Here is a 14,044-nt window from a genome sequence, read left to right as displayed (position 1 = left end):
ATCTGGACAAAGTCCACTGCAAAATGGACGCAAAGTGTCTGCAGAAAGAGAGACACCAAAGGGGTACTTACACCAGCTGGGCTGGATAGCGAGATGGTCTGGGGTGTTAGGATGGACAGGGAGGAGGCATTTGGAATGTATGTCAGCTTTGCCATGGGATGTCATGATGAAGCTGGTGGCAGAGCTACCCATGCCTCAGGAGTTGGAAGTGCTATTCTGAGGAGCTGAGTCTAGCTGGAGAAATGAAATGGGCCCTGAGAGGAAGCAAGATCAAGGTGGAGAGAGTAACTTGATGTATCAGACTTGAAGGAAGCAATGGGCAGTTGTGCACTGCATAGGGAAAAGGAACAATAGAAATTAATGATGTCAGGAGCTACTCAGTTATTCAGTGCCAAGTCTGGGAGTACAGTGTGCATCAGGTAGGTTGGTATTAAGGAAGCCTCCCTGGCTGGACACCAGTGTTTGAGAAGATTCTATATTATTTGCATAGGGCTGAATAGTATTTCTTTGAATTGTATAGGGCTGAGGTAAACAAACAAACAGAAGTAGGCTGAAATCCTGACATATAATAATAATATTTTAACCACAATATCTGGAGCTCTGCTTTATTTTTTGCCAGCCACCAGACTCTGTTCTACAGAGGCTACTTCATGCAATCTTGACAAGAATTCTATACTGACTGGATTCTTTCAATATACAAGAAACAAAGATATATTGTTTGCTGGTTAATGGGGGTTTAAATGTTTAATTAAAAATTTAATATGAAAAATTTCAAACTTATATTAAACTTAGACTTATAAAATGGAGCCTTTGTACCTATCACAATTCCTACTTTAATTCACAAAAGCTCTTATTTTTTTTTAAATTTTTTAAATGTTTTAATTTATTTTTGAGAGAGAAAGAAAGAGAGAGACAGAGTGCGAGTGGTGGGAGGGGAAGAGAGAGAGGGAGACACATAATTTGAAGCAGGCTCCAGACTCTGAGCTGTCAGCACAGAGCCTGACACAGGGCTCAAACTCATGAACTGTGAGATCATTACCTGAGCCAAAGTCTGACACTTAACCAACTGAGCCACCCAGGCACCCCACAAAAGTTCTTGTTTTATGTAAACCCTGTCTTGTCATAGACTCTGGGTCTAAAGTTCTCTCTTGCTTAACAAGAGAGCAGGATGCAGGATGAAAACGAGAGATTCCTAATGTCTGGGAAAAGACAAGAGCCCTGAATAAGGGTCCTTGCCCATATTTATTAAGATCAGAAGGCTTACAAACGTGATGGATGTGCACAAAGAGACAGTGAATCTGTGAACATTAACTCATGGGCATGAGGGAAAGAGGGTTTTGAAGATAGACGGTGTTTGAGGTTTAGGTCAATATAAAACAAAATCCTGAGTCAGGCAGATGGGCAGATGGTTGTTAATGGCAGTCAGGAGGCACCATGTCTGTTTATCTTAGCTAGCTTCGGGGGTAAGACAGAGGGGGGAAATAGCTTCAGGGTTAACAAAGCACCTTTTCTTTTGTTAATCATCTCCTCTCTGGGCTGCTTCACCTGCAGTGCAGCACAGCAGTCTATAGCCCAATTTACCTGTTTACCTAACTTGGTCCTTCCCTCCTGTGAAAGCAGCTTTCTGCTATAGTACAAAATTCGGGGGCGTTTTTGCCCTGAATGCCTAATCTTGCTTACCTCATATACCTTTATATTGGGTGCCTTTGCACCCCTCTCTATTATGGGGCCTTTGCCCCTCCCTCTATATTCTGGGGGCTCTGCACCCCCTCTCTATTCTGGGGTGCCTTTGCACCTCCCTATTCTTGTTGCCTTTACATCTCCCTATTCTTGGTGCCTTTGCATCTCCCTATTCTTGGGTGCTAATCTTGTTTACCCAAACTCTGGTGTGAGCATCCTATGCTTTGTACTTCTTTATGCCTTGTTAACCCACTGATGTAAGCCCGGGGGATTCCTAAGCTTATTCCCCACATTCTCTCATCCTTTCCTACTGAAAGGATGGATTAGATTATTTTGAAGCAAATACTAGATATATTATATCAAGAATTTAAAAGTTAGCCTAAAAATTTACGTAATATGCTCAAATATCTAGTGAAATTTCAAGTCTCTCTCTTTCTCTTTCCCTTTCTCTCTCCTCTCTCACACCACACACACACACACACACACACACACACACACACACACACACACACACAATTTTGGTTTGTTCAAATCAGCATCTAAAGAAGGCCCATATTTTGCATTTGGTTGATATTTTTTATTCTGTAGTTTCTCCTCCTTGTATTATTTTCTTGAAGAAACAGAGTCATTTGATGTATACGTTTTTCCATATTCTGAGTTGCATTGGTTGCAGCCTTACTGTGTCATGAAGCAAGTTCCTCTATTCTTTCCATTTTCTTTTAATTAGTGGTTATAGCTAACTAACCCTTCATACGACTTGGATGTATGAAATTTTAAAACAAAACCATTTCATAGGTGATGTGTGCTTCCATGAGGAAGTAATAATAACTAATAAATTCTGATCTGTCTTTTGTGAAGTTGGTGGAAATTAATGTTTATTGCCATATCCTTAGGTCTGGAGTTTGCGAAAAAGATAGTATTCTATCATTCCTCATTTATTTGTAAGCTGAAATGCTTCTAGAGAAAGAAAATTTTCTTCAGCATGTATTTTATTGTTCTAAAGTTCAGTTCATATAGGAAAGGGAGAAAAAAGTGCTTGATTGTTTACCTTTAATTAACAATTTTTAGAATAATGAATTAGTTCCTAGTATCCTTCAAAATAGACAATGAGTTGGATGTGTATGTGTGTGATTATAAACTCAATGGATTTAAATATATTTGATAATAATATATATAACTGGAGTTATTATTGGTACACAAATAATCTCATCTTTAGGCAATGAGATTCTCTGTACTTTGTCCCTGGAGTCCTTCTGACAGAACTGTAGTAGTCTTTGGTAGCTTCTTTACTTTTTGAATGTAAAGATGTTTTAGAATCATCTTATAGATTTCTGGCCCCAGATCTAGACGAGCCATTTTTTCAAAGGGGTCTGTTTTCTTTTAGTGATAAATACTAGAGACCATAATTAAGTTATGAAAGTGCTCAAAGTTACTGGATTGGTTATTGTTTCTAGGTCTTAACAGTGAAAAGGGCTAGGAAAGGATTTAAAAAAAAATTTTTTAACGTTTATTTATTTTTGAGACAGAGAGAGACAGATCATGAACGGGGGAGGGTCAGAGAGAGAGGGAGACACAGAATCTGAAACAGACTCCAGGCTCTGAGCGGTCAGCACAGAGCCCGACGCAAGGCTCGAACTCACAGACCGCGAGATCATGACCCGACCCAAAGTCGGACGCTTAACTGACTGATCCACCCAGGCGCCCTGGAAAGGCATTTTTAAAAAGAAAGTACCTCATGATATAATGCCAATATTTCATATTCAACTTAGATAGTTTTTAATTTCAGTTTGGTTTATATTATTTTAGCATTTAAAAACATTTTTTTATTGTTTACTTATTTTTGAGAGAGAGAGACAGAGCACTAGCAGGAGGGGCAGAGAGAGAGGGAGACACAGAATCCGAAGCAGACTCCAGGCTCTGAGCTATCAGCACAGAGCCCAATCCAGGGCTTGAACCCACGAACCACAAGATCATGGCCTGAGCCGAAGTCAGACATTTAACTGACTGAGCCACTCAGGCGCCCCATATATTGTTCTAGCATTTTACAAAACTTCAACATGGTTCAAAGTTCAAATCATGAAACAAGGAATGTACAGAAATGTTTATCTTCTAGTTCTGTATCCCTGCACTATTCCTTTCTCACATTTTATTTACTTTATAGCTTATTTTTCCTTTTTTTAAAAATGAAAAATATAGAGTAAATTCTCAATGTTCACAGATTCTATGTTTGCAAATTCACTTACATGTTAAATGTATTTGTAATCCTGAAATCATTACTTGTAGCATTTCATGGTCATTCATGGACATGTGTAGAGCACTGAAAAATTTGAGTCACCTCAATGTGATGTGGACATTCCTAGCTGATGTAGAACAAAGAATGTTGTTCTTGTTTCAGCTCTCATAAGTAATCAAGTGTCCTTTTTGCAGTGTACTTAGGGCTGCATTTTATGCTTTTTGCTGGTGATTTCACTGTTTAAAATGGCCCCCAAGCATATTGCTGAAATGTCCCTAAGTATAAGAAGGTTGTGATATGCCTTACAGAGAAAATACATGTGTGGGATTAGCTTCATTCAGGCATTAGCTATAGTGCTTTTTCGCTGTGAGTTCAGGGTTAAAAAATTAAAATATATATAAATAAGATGTCTTTAAACATAAACATACATAAAATAAAATTATAAAATGACTGTTCAGCAACAATGTGACCAGAATTTTACAGGAACATACCCTTATATACCCCCTAGGAGAAAAGGCTCAGTATTTGCTCATTCAGTGATCATGGTGACTTTATTGAACATAACTGCCAAAAATAAGAATAACAAGAATTGACTCTGTAGTGTGTGTGTGTGTGTGTGTGTGTGTGTGTGTGAGTACTTAGTACTTTCTTTTCTTATTTATGTATTTATGTATGTATGTATGTATGTATTTATTATTTTTTAATGTGAAATTTCTCAAATTGGTTTCCATACAACACCCAGTGCTCATCCCAACAGGTGCCCTCCTCAATGCCCATCACCCACTTTTCCCTCCCTCCCACCCCCAATCAACCTAGAGTTTATTGTCAGTTTTTAAGAGTATCTTATGGTTTGCCTCCCTTCCTCTCTAACTTTTTTTTCCCTTCTCCTCCCCCATGGTCTTCTGTTAAGTTTCTCAGGATCCACATAAGAGTGAAAACATATGGTATCTGTCTTTCTGTGTATGACTTATTTCACTTAGCATAACACTCTCCAGTTCCATCCACGTTGCTACAAATAGCCAGATTTCATTCTTTCTCATTGCCACGTAGTATTCCATTGTATATATAAACCACAACTTCTTTATCCATTCATCAGTTGATTGACATTTAGGCTCTTTCCATAATTTGGCTATTGTTGAAAGTGCTGCTATAAACACTGGGGTACAAGTACCCCTATGCACCAGCACTCCTGTATCCCTTGGGTAAATTCCTAGCAGTGCAATTGCTGGGTAATAGGGTAGATCTATTTTTAATTTTTTGAGGAACCTCCACACTGTTTTCCAGAGCAGCTGCACCAGTTTGGATTCCTACCAAAAGTGCAAGAGGGTTCCCATTTCTCCACATTCTCGCCAGTATCTATAGTCTCCTGATTTGTTCATTTTAGCCACTCTGACTGGTGTGAGGTGATATCCCAGTGTGGTTTTGATTTGTATTTCCCTGATGAGAAGTGACAATGAGCATCTTTTCATGTGCCTGTTGGCCATCTGGATGTCTTCTTTAGAAAATTGTCTATTCATGTCTTCTCTCCATTTCTTCACTGGATTATTTGTTTTTCGGGTGTGGAGTTTGGTGAGCTCTTTATAGATTTTGGATACTAGCCCTTTGTCCGATATGTCATTTGCAAATGTCTTTTCCCATTCCGTTGGTTGCCGTTTACTTTTGTTGATTGTTTCCTTTGCAGTGCAGAAGCTTTTTATCTTCATGAGGTCCCAATAGTTCATTTTTGCTTTTAATTCCCTTGCCTTTGGGGATGTGTCAAGTAAGAAATTGCTGCGGCTGAGGTCAGAGAGGTTTTTTCCTGCTTTGTCCTCAGGGTTTTCATGGTTTCCTGTCTCACATTCAGGTCCTTTATCCATTTTGAGTTTACTTTTGTGAATGGTGTAAGAAAGTGGTGTAGTTTCATTCTTTTGCATGTTGCTGTCCAGTTCTGCCAGCACCATTTGTTAAAGAGACTGTCTTTTTTCCACTGGATATTCTTTCCTGCTTTGTCAAAGATTAGTTGGCCATACTTTTGTGGGTCTAATTCTGGAGTCTCTATTCCATTGGTTATGGGTCTGTTCATGTGCCAATAACATGCTGTCTTGATGATTACAACTTTGTAGTAGAGGCTAAAGTCTGGGATTGTGATGCCTCCTGCTTTGGTCTTCTTCTTCAAAATTACTTTGGCTATTTGGGGCCTTTTGTTGTTCCAAACAAATTTTAGGATTGCTTGTTCTAGTTTCGAGAAGAATGCTGGTGCAATTTTGGTTGGGATTGTATTGAATGTCTAGATAGCTTTGGGTAGTATTGACATTTTGACAATATTTATTCTTCCATCCATGAGCATGGAATGTTTTCCATTTCTTTATATATTCTTCAATTTCCTTCATAAGCTTTCTATAGTTTTCAGCATGCAGATCTTGTACATCTTTGGTTAGATTTATTCCTAGGTATTTTATGCTTCTTGGTGAAATTGTGAATGGGATCAATTTCTATATTTGTCTTTCTGTTGCTTCATTATTAGTGTATAAGAATGCAACTGATTTCTGTACATTGATTTTGTATCCTGCAACTTTGCTAAATTCATGTATCAGTTCTAGCAGACTTCTGGTGGAGTCTATCAGATTTTCCATGTATAATATCATGTCATCTGCAAAAAGCGAAAGCTTAACTTCTTTGCCAATTTTGATGCCTTTGATTTCCTTTTGTTGTCTGATTGCTGATGCTAGAACTTCCAACACTGTGTTAAACAACAGCGGTGAGAGTGGACATCCCTGTAGTGTTCCTGATCTCAGGGAAAAAGCTCTCAGTTTTTCCCCATTGAGGATGATATTAGCTGTGGGCTTTTCATAAATGGCTTTTATGATCTTTAAGTATGTTCCTTCTATCCCGACTTTCTCGAGGGTTTTTATTAAGAAAGGATGCTGAATTTTGTCAAAGGCCTTCCCTGCATCGATTGATAGGATCATATGGTTCTTATCTTTTCTTTTATTAATGTGATGTATCACATTGATTGATTTGCGAATGTTGAACCAGCCCTGCATCCCAGGAATGAATCCCACTTGATCATGGTGAATAATTCTTTTTATATGCTGTTGAATTCGATTTGCTAGTATCTTCTTGAGAATTTTTGCATCCATATTCATCAGAGATATTGGCCTGTAGTTCTCTTTTTTTGCTGGGTCTCTGTCTGGTTTAGGAACCAAAGTCATCCTGGCTTCATAGAATGAGTCTGGAAGTTTTCCTTCCCTTTCAATTTTTTGGAATAGCTTGAGAAGGATAGGTATTATCTCTGCTTTAAACGTCTGGTAGAACTCCCCTGGGAAGCCATCTGGTCCTGGACTCTTATTTGTTGGGAGATTTTTGATGACTGATTCAATTTCTTCGCTGGTTATGGATCTGTTCAAGCTTTCTATTTCCTCCTGATTGAGTTTTGGAAGCATGTGGGTGTTTAGGAATTTGTTCATTTCTTCCAGGTTGTCCAGTTTGTTGGCATATATTTTTTTTCATAGTATTCCCTGATAATTGCTTGTATCTCTGAGGGATTGGTTGTAATAATTCCATTTTCATTCATGATTTTATCTATTTGGGTCCTCTCCCTTTTGTTTTTGAGAAGCCTGCCTAGGGGTTTATCAATTTTGTTTATTTTTTCAAAAAACCAACTCTTGGTTTCGTTGATCTACTCTACAGTTTTCTAGATTCTATATTGTTTATTTCTGCTCTGATCTTTATTATTTCTCTTCTTCTGCTGGATTTAGGCTGTCTTTGCTGTTCTGCTTCTATTTCCTTTAGGTGTGCTGTTAGATTTTGCATTTGGGATTTTTCTTGTTTCTTGAGATAGGCCTGGATTGCAATGTATTTTCCTCCCAGGACTGCCTTTGCTGTATCCCAAAACGTTTGGATTGTTGTATTTTCATTTTCGTTTGTTTCCATATATTTTTAAATTTCTTCTCTAATTGCCTGGTTGACCCATTCATTCTTTAGTAGGGTGTTCTTTAACCTCCATGCTTTTGGAGGTTTTCCAGACTTTTTCCTGTGGTTGATTTCAAGCTTCATCGCATTGTGGTCTGAAAGTATGCATGGTATGATCTCAATTCCTGTAAACTTATGAAGGGCTGTTTTGTGACCAGTATGTGATGTATCTTGAAGAATATTCTATGTGCACTCGAGAAGAAAGTATATTCTGTTGCTTTGGGATGCAGAGTTCTAAAATATATCTGTCAAGTCCATCTGATCCGATGTTTCATTTAGGGCCCTTGTTTCTTTATTGATCCTGTGTCTAGATGATCTATCCATTGTTGTAAGCGGGGTATTAAAGTTCCCTGCAATTACTACATTCTTATCAATAAGGTTGCTTATGTTTGTGATTAACTCTTTTATATATTTGGGGGTTCTCATATTCACCACATAGACATTTATAATTATTATCTTTTCCTAATGGACATACCCTGTAATTATTATATAGTGCCCTTCTTCATTTCTTGTTACAGCCTTTAATTTAACGTCTAGTTTGTCTGATATACGTATGGCTACTCCAGCTTTCTTTTGACTTCCAGTAGCATGATAAATAGTTCTCCTTCCCCTCACTTTCCATCTGAAGGTGTCCTCACATCTAAAATTAGTCTCTTGTAGACAGTAAATAGATGGGTCTTGTGTTTTTATCCATTCTGATACCCTATGTCTTTTGGTTGGCACATTTAGTCCATTTACATTCAGTGTTATTATTGAAAAATATGGGTTTATAATAATAGTGATGTCTGTAGGTTTCATGCTTATAGTGATGTCTCTGGTACTTTGCAACATTTCACTCACAGAGTCCCCCTTAGGATCTCTTGTAGGGCTAGTTTAGTGGTGATGAATTCCTTTAGTTTTTGTTTGTTTGGGAAAACCTTTATATCTCCTTCTATTCTGAATGACAGACTCGCTGGATAAAGCATTCTCAGCTGCCTATTTTTTTCTGTCCATCACACTGAAGACTTCCTGCCATTCCTTTCTGGTCTGCCAAGTTTCAGTAGATAGGCCTGCTACTATTCTTATGTGTCTACCTTTGTGAGTTAGAGCCTGTTTATCCCTAGCTGCTTTCAGAATTTTCTCTTTATCCTTGTATTTTGCCAGTTTCACTATGATATGTCATGCAGAAGATTGATTCAAGTTATGTCTGAAGGGAGTTCTCTGTGCCTCTTGGATTTCATTGCCTGTTCCTTCCCCAGATCAGGGAAGTTCTCAGCTATAATTTGTTCAAGTATACCTCAGCCCCTTTCTCTCTCTCCTCTTCTTCTGGAATTCCTATGATACGGATATTGTTCCGTTTGATTGCATCACTTAGTTCTCTAATTCTCCCCTCATACTCCTGGATTTTTTAATCTCTCTTTTTCTCACCTTCCTCTTTTTCCATAATCTTATCATCTAATTCACTTATTCTCTCCTCTGCCTCTTCAATCCATGCTATGGCCACCTGCATTTTATTTTCATCTCATTTATAGCATTTTTTAGCTCCTCATGACTATTTTTTAGTCCCTTGATATCTGTAGCAGTAGATTCTCTGTTATCCTCTATGCTTTTTTTCAAGCCCAGCGATTAATTTTATGACTATTATTCTAAATTCTTGTTGTTATATTGCTTAAATCATTTTTGATCAATTTGTTAGCTGTCGCTACTTCCTGGAATTTCTTTTGAGGAGAAATCTTCCATTTCATCATTTTGGGTAGTCCCTGTGGTAGCTCCAAACTGCAGGGCACTTCCCCTGTGCTGTCCGGAGTAACTTGTGTTGGTGGGCAGGGGCGAAGTCAGACCCGATGTCTGCCCCCAGCCCACTGCTGGGGCCACAGTCAGACTGGTGTGTACCTTCCCTTCCCCTCTCCCAAGGACAGGACTCACTGTGGAGTGGTGTGACCCCTGTCTGGGCTACTTGCATACTTCCAGGCTTGTGGTGCTGCTTCGATGGATCTGGCCAAGGGTGTATTAGCTGGGATGGATCTGCAAGGTGCACAGTGGCGGGAGGGGCAGGCTCAGATCGCTTTGCTGTGGCTGGTCCCCTGCAGGAGGGGCCCTGCAGGACTGGGAGGGAGGCAGGCCTGTGGGAGTGATGGATCCACAGAAGCACAGTGTTGGGTGTTTGCAAGGTGCAAGCAAGTTTGGTGACAGGAAGTGGTTCCCTTTGGAATTTTGGCTGGCGGATTGGAGAGGGAGATGACACTTGCCACTGCCTTTGTTCCCCCGCTGAACTCAGATCTGTCTTCTGGGGCTCAACAACTGTCTCTCCAGATGTCCTCTTGCCCTCCCTGCTCTCCAAGAGCAGAGCTGTGCACTTTTAACTTTCCAGAAATTAAGTCCCACTGGCTGTCAGAACTCACACAGTCCACCCCCTCTGCTTTTGCAAGCCAGACCTCAGCGGCTCTGCCTTGCCGGATGGATGCCCCTCCTTGGCCACGGCTCCCTCCCGCCAGTCCGTGTAGTGTGCACCGCCTCTCCGCCCTTCCTACCCTCTTCCGTGGGCCTCTTGTCTACACTTGACTCCAGAGAATCAATTCTGCTACTCTTCTGGTGGTTTTCTGGGTTATTTCGGCAGATGTGGGTGGAATCTAAGTGATCAGCAGGATGAGGTGTGCCGAGTGTCCTCCTATGCCACCATCTTCCAGTAGTTTCCTTTCTTAGATAAACACTAACATACTATGTGCACCCTTCTTTACTTTGATTTTTTTTCACTTAATATTAAATCCAGGAGATCATTCCATCTTAGTACATAGAAACATTCCTTATTCTTTAAGATCACCATATACCATTGTGTAGATGTACCACATTTAGTCAACTAGTCTCCTATAGATTAGACATTTATGTTACTTTTAGGATTTGTTTTTTTTTACATATATAGTCTTGTGCATACATCTTTTTATATTTTTGCCCATGGCTGCTTGCATAGATTCTTAGAAATGAGATTGTTGTGTCAAATGACAAATACATATGTAATTTTGCTAGATATTACCAAGTTCCTCTACCTATGAGTTGTATTATTTCTCCTACCAGCAAAGAAGTACCTATTTCCCCAAAGCCTTGATCACAGATTTCTTAACAAACTTTTGAATACCTGCCTGAGAGGTGAGAAAAAAAACCTGAGGTTAGTTTTAATTTACATTTATTTTTTTATCTTATGATTGAAGGTGAGTGTTTTTTCATATGCTACAAGGCCATTTGCTTTTTTGTTATTGTGGTTGTTCTCTCTAGCACTGGGCATCTATTTTAAGGACACATGGGAGAATTAGGAAAACTGCACCAGGACTCCAGAGACCTGGAACATTGTTACCACATATAATTCAACAGCAGCACCAAGAGTCTGTCAATAGCTCTGAGCCCCAATAACAATCTGAGAAGTCTTCTGAGTTTGACACAGCAGCTCCATCTTTGTGTTTCTCCCCACCACCTTCTTCCTGTTTCATTCCTGACTCATTCTCCTTTCACTTCTCAACCTTTCTGCTTTTACCTTGCCTTCTCATGCCTTTTACTTACTCATTAATCATGTCCCCACATGGCCTCTGCCTCTTGCCTTCTATTTGCCTCCCTCTGCTTCTGCTGATTGATCCTACCCTCTGCTCACTGTTTTTGCACATCCAGTAGGAAAATTTCCTAAGAGTGGAGTTAATGGATTGGATTATCTGATAATATTTAATATAAAGTGTCTTTCTGGGTAATGCTTTTGTACCAGGCTGCTGGCCATTCCAGAGGAAGTTATCTTTGGGTCAGATACTCATCCTTAGTTCAGGAGCTCATGGTTAGAGCCTGAGGTTATATGACACAAAGCATGGAAACCTAGGGGTAGGGAAGTTCTCAGAAGAAAGGTATGTTCAAGGTCTCTCATGGCTTTTCTTGGAATATCCAGTATAAACACTAAGAGGAAGAGTATTATAGAATTAACATGTCCATTTACAGATGATTTAATTGAAGCTTAGAGACATTAAGTGACTTTGCCAAAGTCACATGGTTTATTAGAATCAAAGCCATGTGCTTCAGAGACAAGATTCAATCCTGTGAGATGAATATGAGATATTTTGATTCTATTGACTCTTGTTTGGACTTCTTGGGTGTTTGGATATGGCTGTTTTGACCTTTAGCGTATTTAACCTCCACATTTAAAAACAGTAAAGCTCTAAATCAGGATTGTGCCTTAGTGATGAATGTCTATTGAGAAAAACATTTTTCTTTGGAAGGTCTCTGCACTAATCTAGTTCTTTGATGAATTTTTTTGTACACTGCAGTCAAACCAGTTCCAGTTTTACTTTTATTTTACCAATGTTGACATGGATTAATGCTTTCTGTGTATATTTTACAACAAACTTTGATGTTGCCATTAATTTTATTATTGCCATTTGTTTTGCTATTGAAAATTTTTGTTGATTTATTAACTTGAATTTTCGTAGATAAAACTTTTTTAGATGTAAAATTTGCAATATTTGATTATTTTGCTAGATTTACTGAGTGAAGTTTTAACTTTTGACAGTTTTATTTTTTGTTGTTATTTCCTCAAAACAGATTTTTCCCCTCAGATTATTTTTTCTTTTTGCATTTTGCAATGTACTCAATAATATGTGATTCTTCAGTTTCTTTTTGCCTATAACCAATTTTAGCCTGTAGAGTTTTCATGGTCATCTGTTTCATTGTTGTATTTTTGGTAATTTTTCTATCAGTAATGCTTACTATGAATCTGGAAAAGTGCTGATAATATGTATTACTTTCTTGGGACAGAGGAAATTGTTCATGAAGGGCAAAGGCATAAGATTTTGTCACCAGCTAAATCCCAAGACTTGGCCTATATTGCCCACCTGCTTGTACTCACTAACATTTGTCTAAAATTTTTCCTAAGTTCTTCTTTAGGCTTTCCCCTTCACTCAGGTAAAGGAAACCTGAAACCACCCGTGGGAGACTGACTGCTCTGATGAAGTCTCTCTTGGCCCAGACCACCCAGACCCTTTGAGCTAAACCCAAGACTCACCTGCACAGATGGGTCATGGAGTGACCTCTGAAATGACCTACAGCACCTTTACCTCATTATAATACTGAAATCTTCACCCAGGGAAGAGCCTCAGCCTTGTTTACATAACATACAATGTATGCATAGGCACATTTCCTGAAGGTGCATAGGTGACATTGTGTCTGCCTCTACATATAATGACAAGTCTTCCCTATCTAATATCTAAGTATTCATCCTAACCCTAAACCAAAGAACCCTTTCACCCTCTGTCCCTCTCTTGGGAGTCACAGCTCTGGAATCCATTGCCCTGATCTCCCTATTTGCTGCAAATAAAAGCTTCTTTGTGCAACAGCTCAGCCTGGTGCAGTTTCTGACTCGCCAAGGAGTGAATCCACTTTGGTTTAGTTAAAATTTGAATGAGTGACAGGTTAGAGGAATGCACATAGCCAGGAGTTTGGATTCTATAAACAGTGTTCCTTCTTTTCAATCTCAGACACCTCTAAGGATACCTGGAATTTCCCTTTCTCCAGGAGTAGTTTGGGACTATTGGGCCAAGGATCAGGCCTTTTGCTCCACAAGGTTGTTAAAGGAGAGAAGAGGTCACCCTGAATTTGTGGGTAAGGGTTGGGGAAAATAAAACATGTAAACCAAAGCTCCCCAGGCCCTACTTGCCTCTGTCAGGGAGCAGAAGCTGTTCCTTTCCTGACCTTGGCTCCCAAGGTCTCCAGGCTCTTTTAGCGCTGGGGCTGGGGCTGCAAAGGAATGCCTTTCATCCCCCTGGATCCATCCAAGTTCCTCTAGTCTTGGAAAGGCTCCCAGTCCTTTCTCCAGTTCCCTTCAGAGCAAAGCCTCCCTGAGGCTTTGCTTGTCTGAATTCCAGGGGCCATATGTCAGTTAAACACTTGGAAGTCATCAGTTGTCTTGTTAATGCTTCTAACTTCAACTGTCCAAACTATTAGGTTCAATCTAGTCTATTGCTGTTAAGGCCATGGTGTCCAGTGGGATTTTTATTAATAATACAACCATAGAGACGGGGTTAAGAATTAGATAAAACAAATAAAAACAACCATATACTTGGAGTCAGTTTTCATTATGAACTCAGCATTAAGTCTCATGATTCTATCCTTGGCCTTCTCTGGAGATAAGATATTCCATGGCCTTGTCCTGAAGTGGCCCACCCTGTGTGTGCA

At 39.4% G+C, this 14,044-nt stretch overlaps 1 protein-coding gene across 8 annotated transcripts in view; it reads left to right on the top strand.

The window, feature by feature from the left end:
* TMEM135 (transmembrane protein 135) overlaps positions 1-14,044 on the top strand; it is a 364,077-nt gene that overhangs the window by 299,998 nt on the left and 50,035 nt on the right. Inside the window, exon 15 of one of the 8 annotated variants that reach the window (XR_006194180.1) lies at positions 10,916-11,006. The exons of 6 other annotated variants lie outside the window; for them this stretch is intronic. Coding sequence is in view for 1 of the 2 variants with exons in the window: in XM_042907395.1 (XP_042763329.1) it covers positions 10,916-10,946 (31 nt within the window). In the remaining variant the exon portion in view is untranslated. The remainder of the gene's footprint in view (positions 1-10,915; positions 11,007-14,044) is intronic. One more of the 8 variants, XM_042907395.1, reaches the window with a different exon arrangement.

This window comes from Panthera leo, chromosome D1 (genome assembly GCF_018350215.1).
Source record: "Panthera leo isolate Ple1 chromosome D1, P.leo_Ple1_pat1.1, whole genome shotgun sequence".
Taxonomy (NCBI): Eukaryota; Metazoa; Chordata; class Mammalia; order Carnivora; family Felidae; genus Panthera; species Panthera leo.
This window is presented reverse-complemented; position numbering and strand designations above follow the sequence as displayed.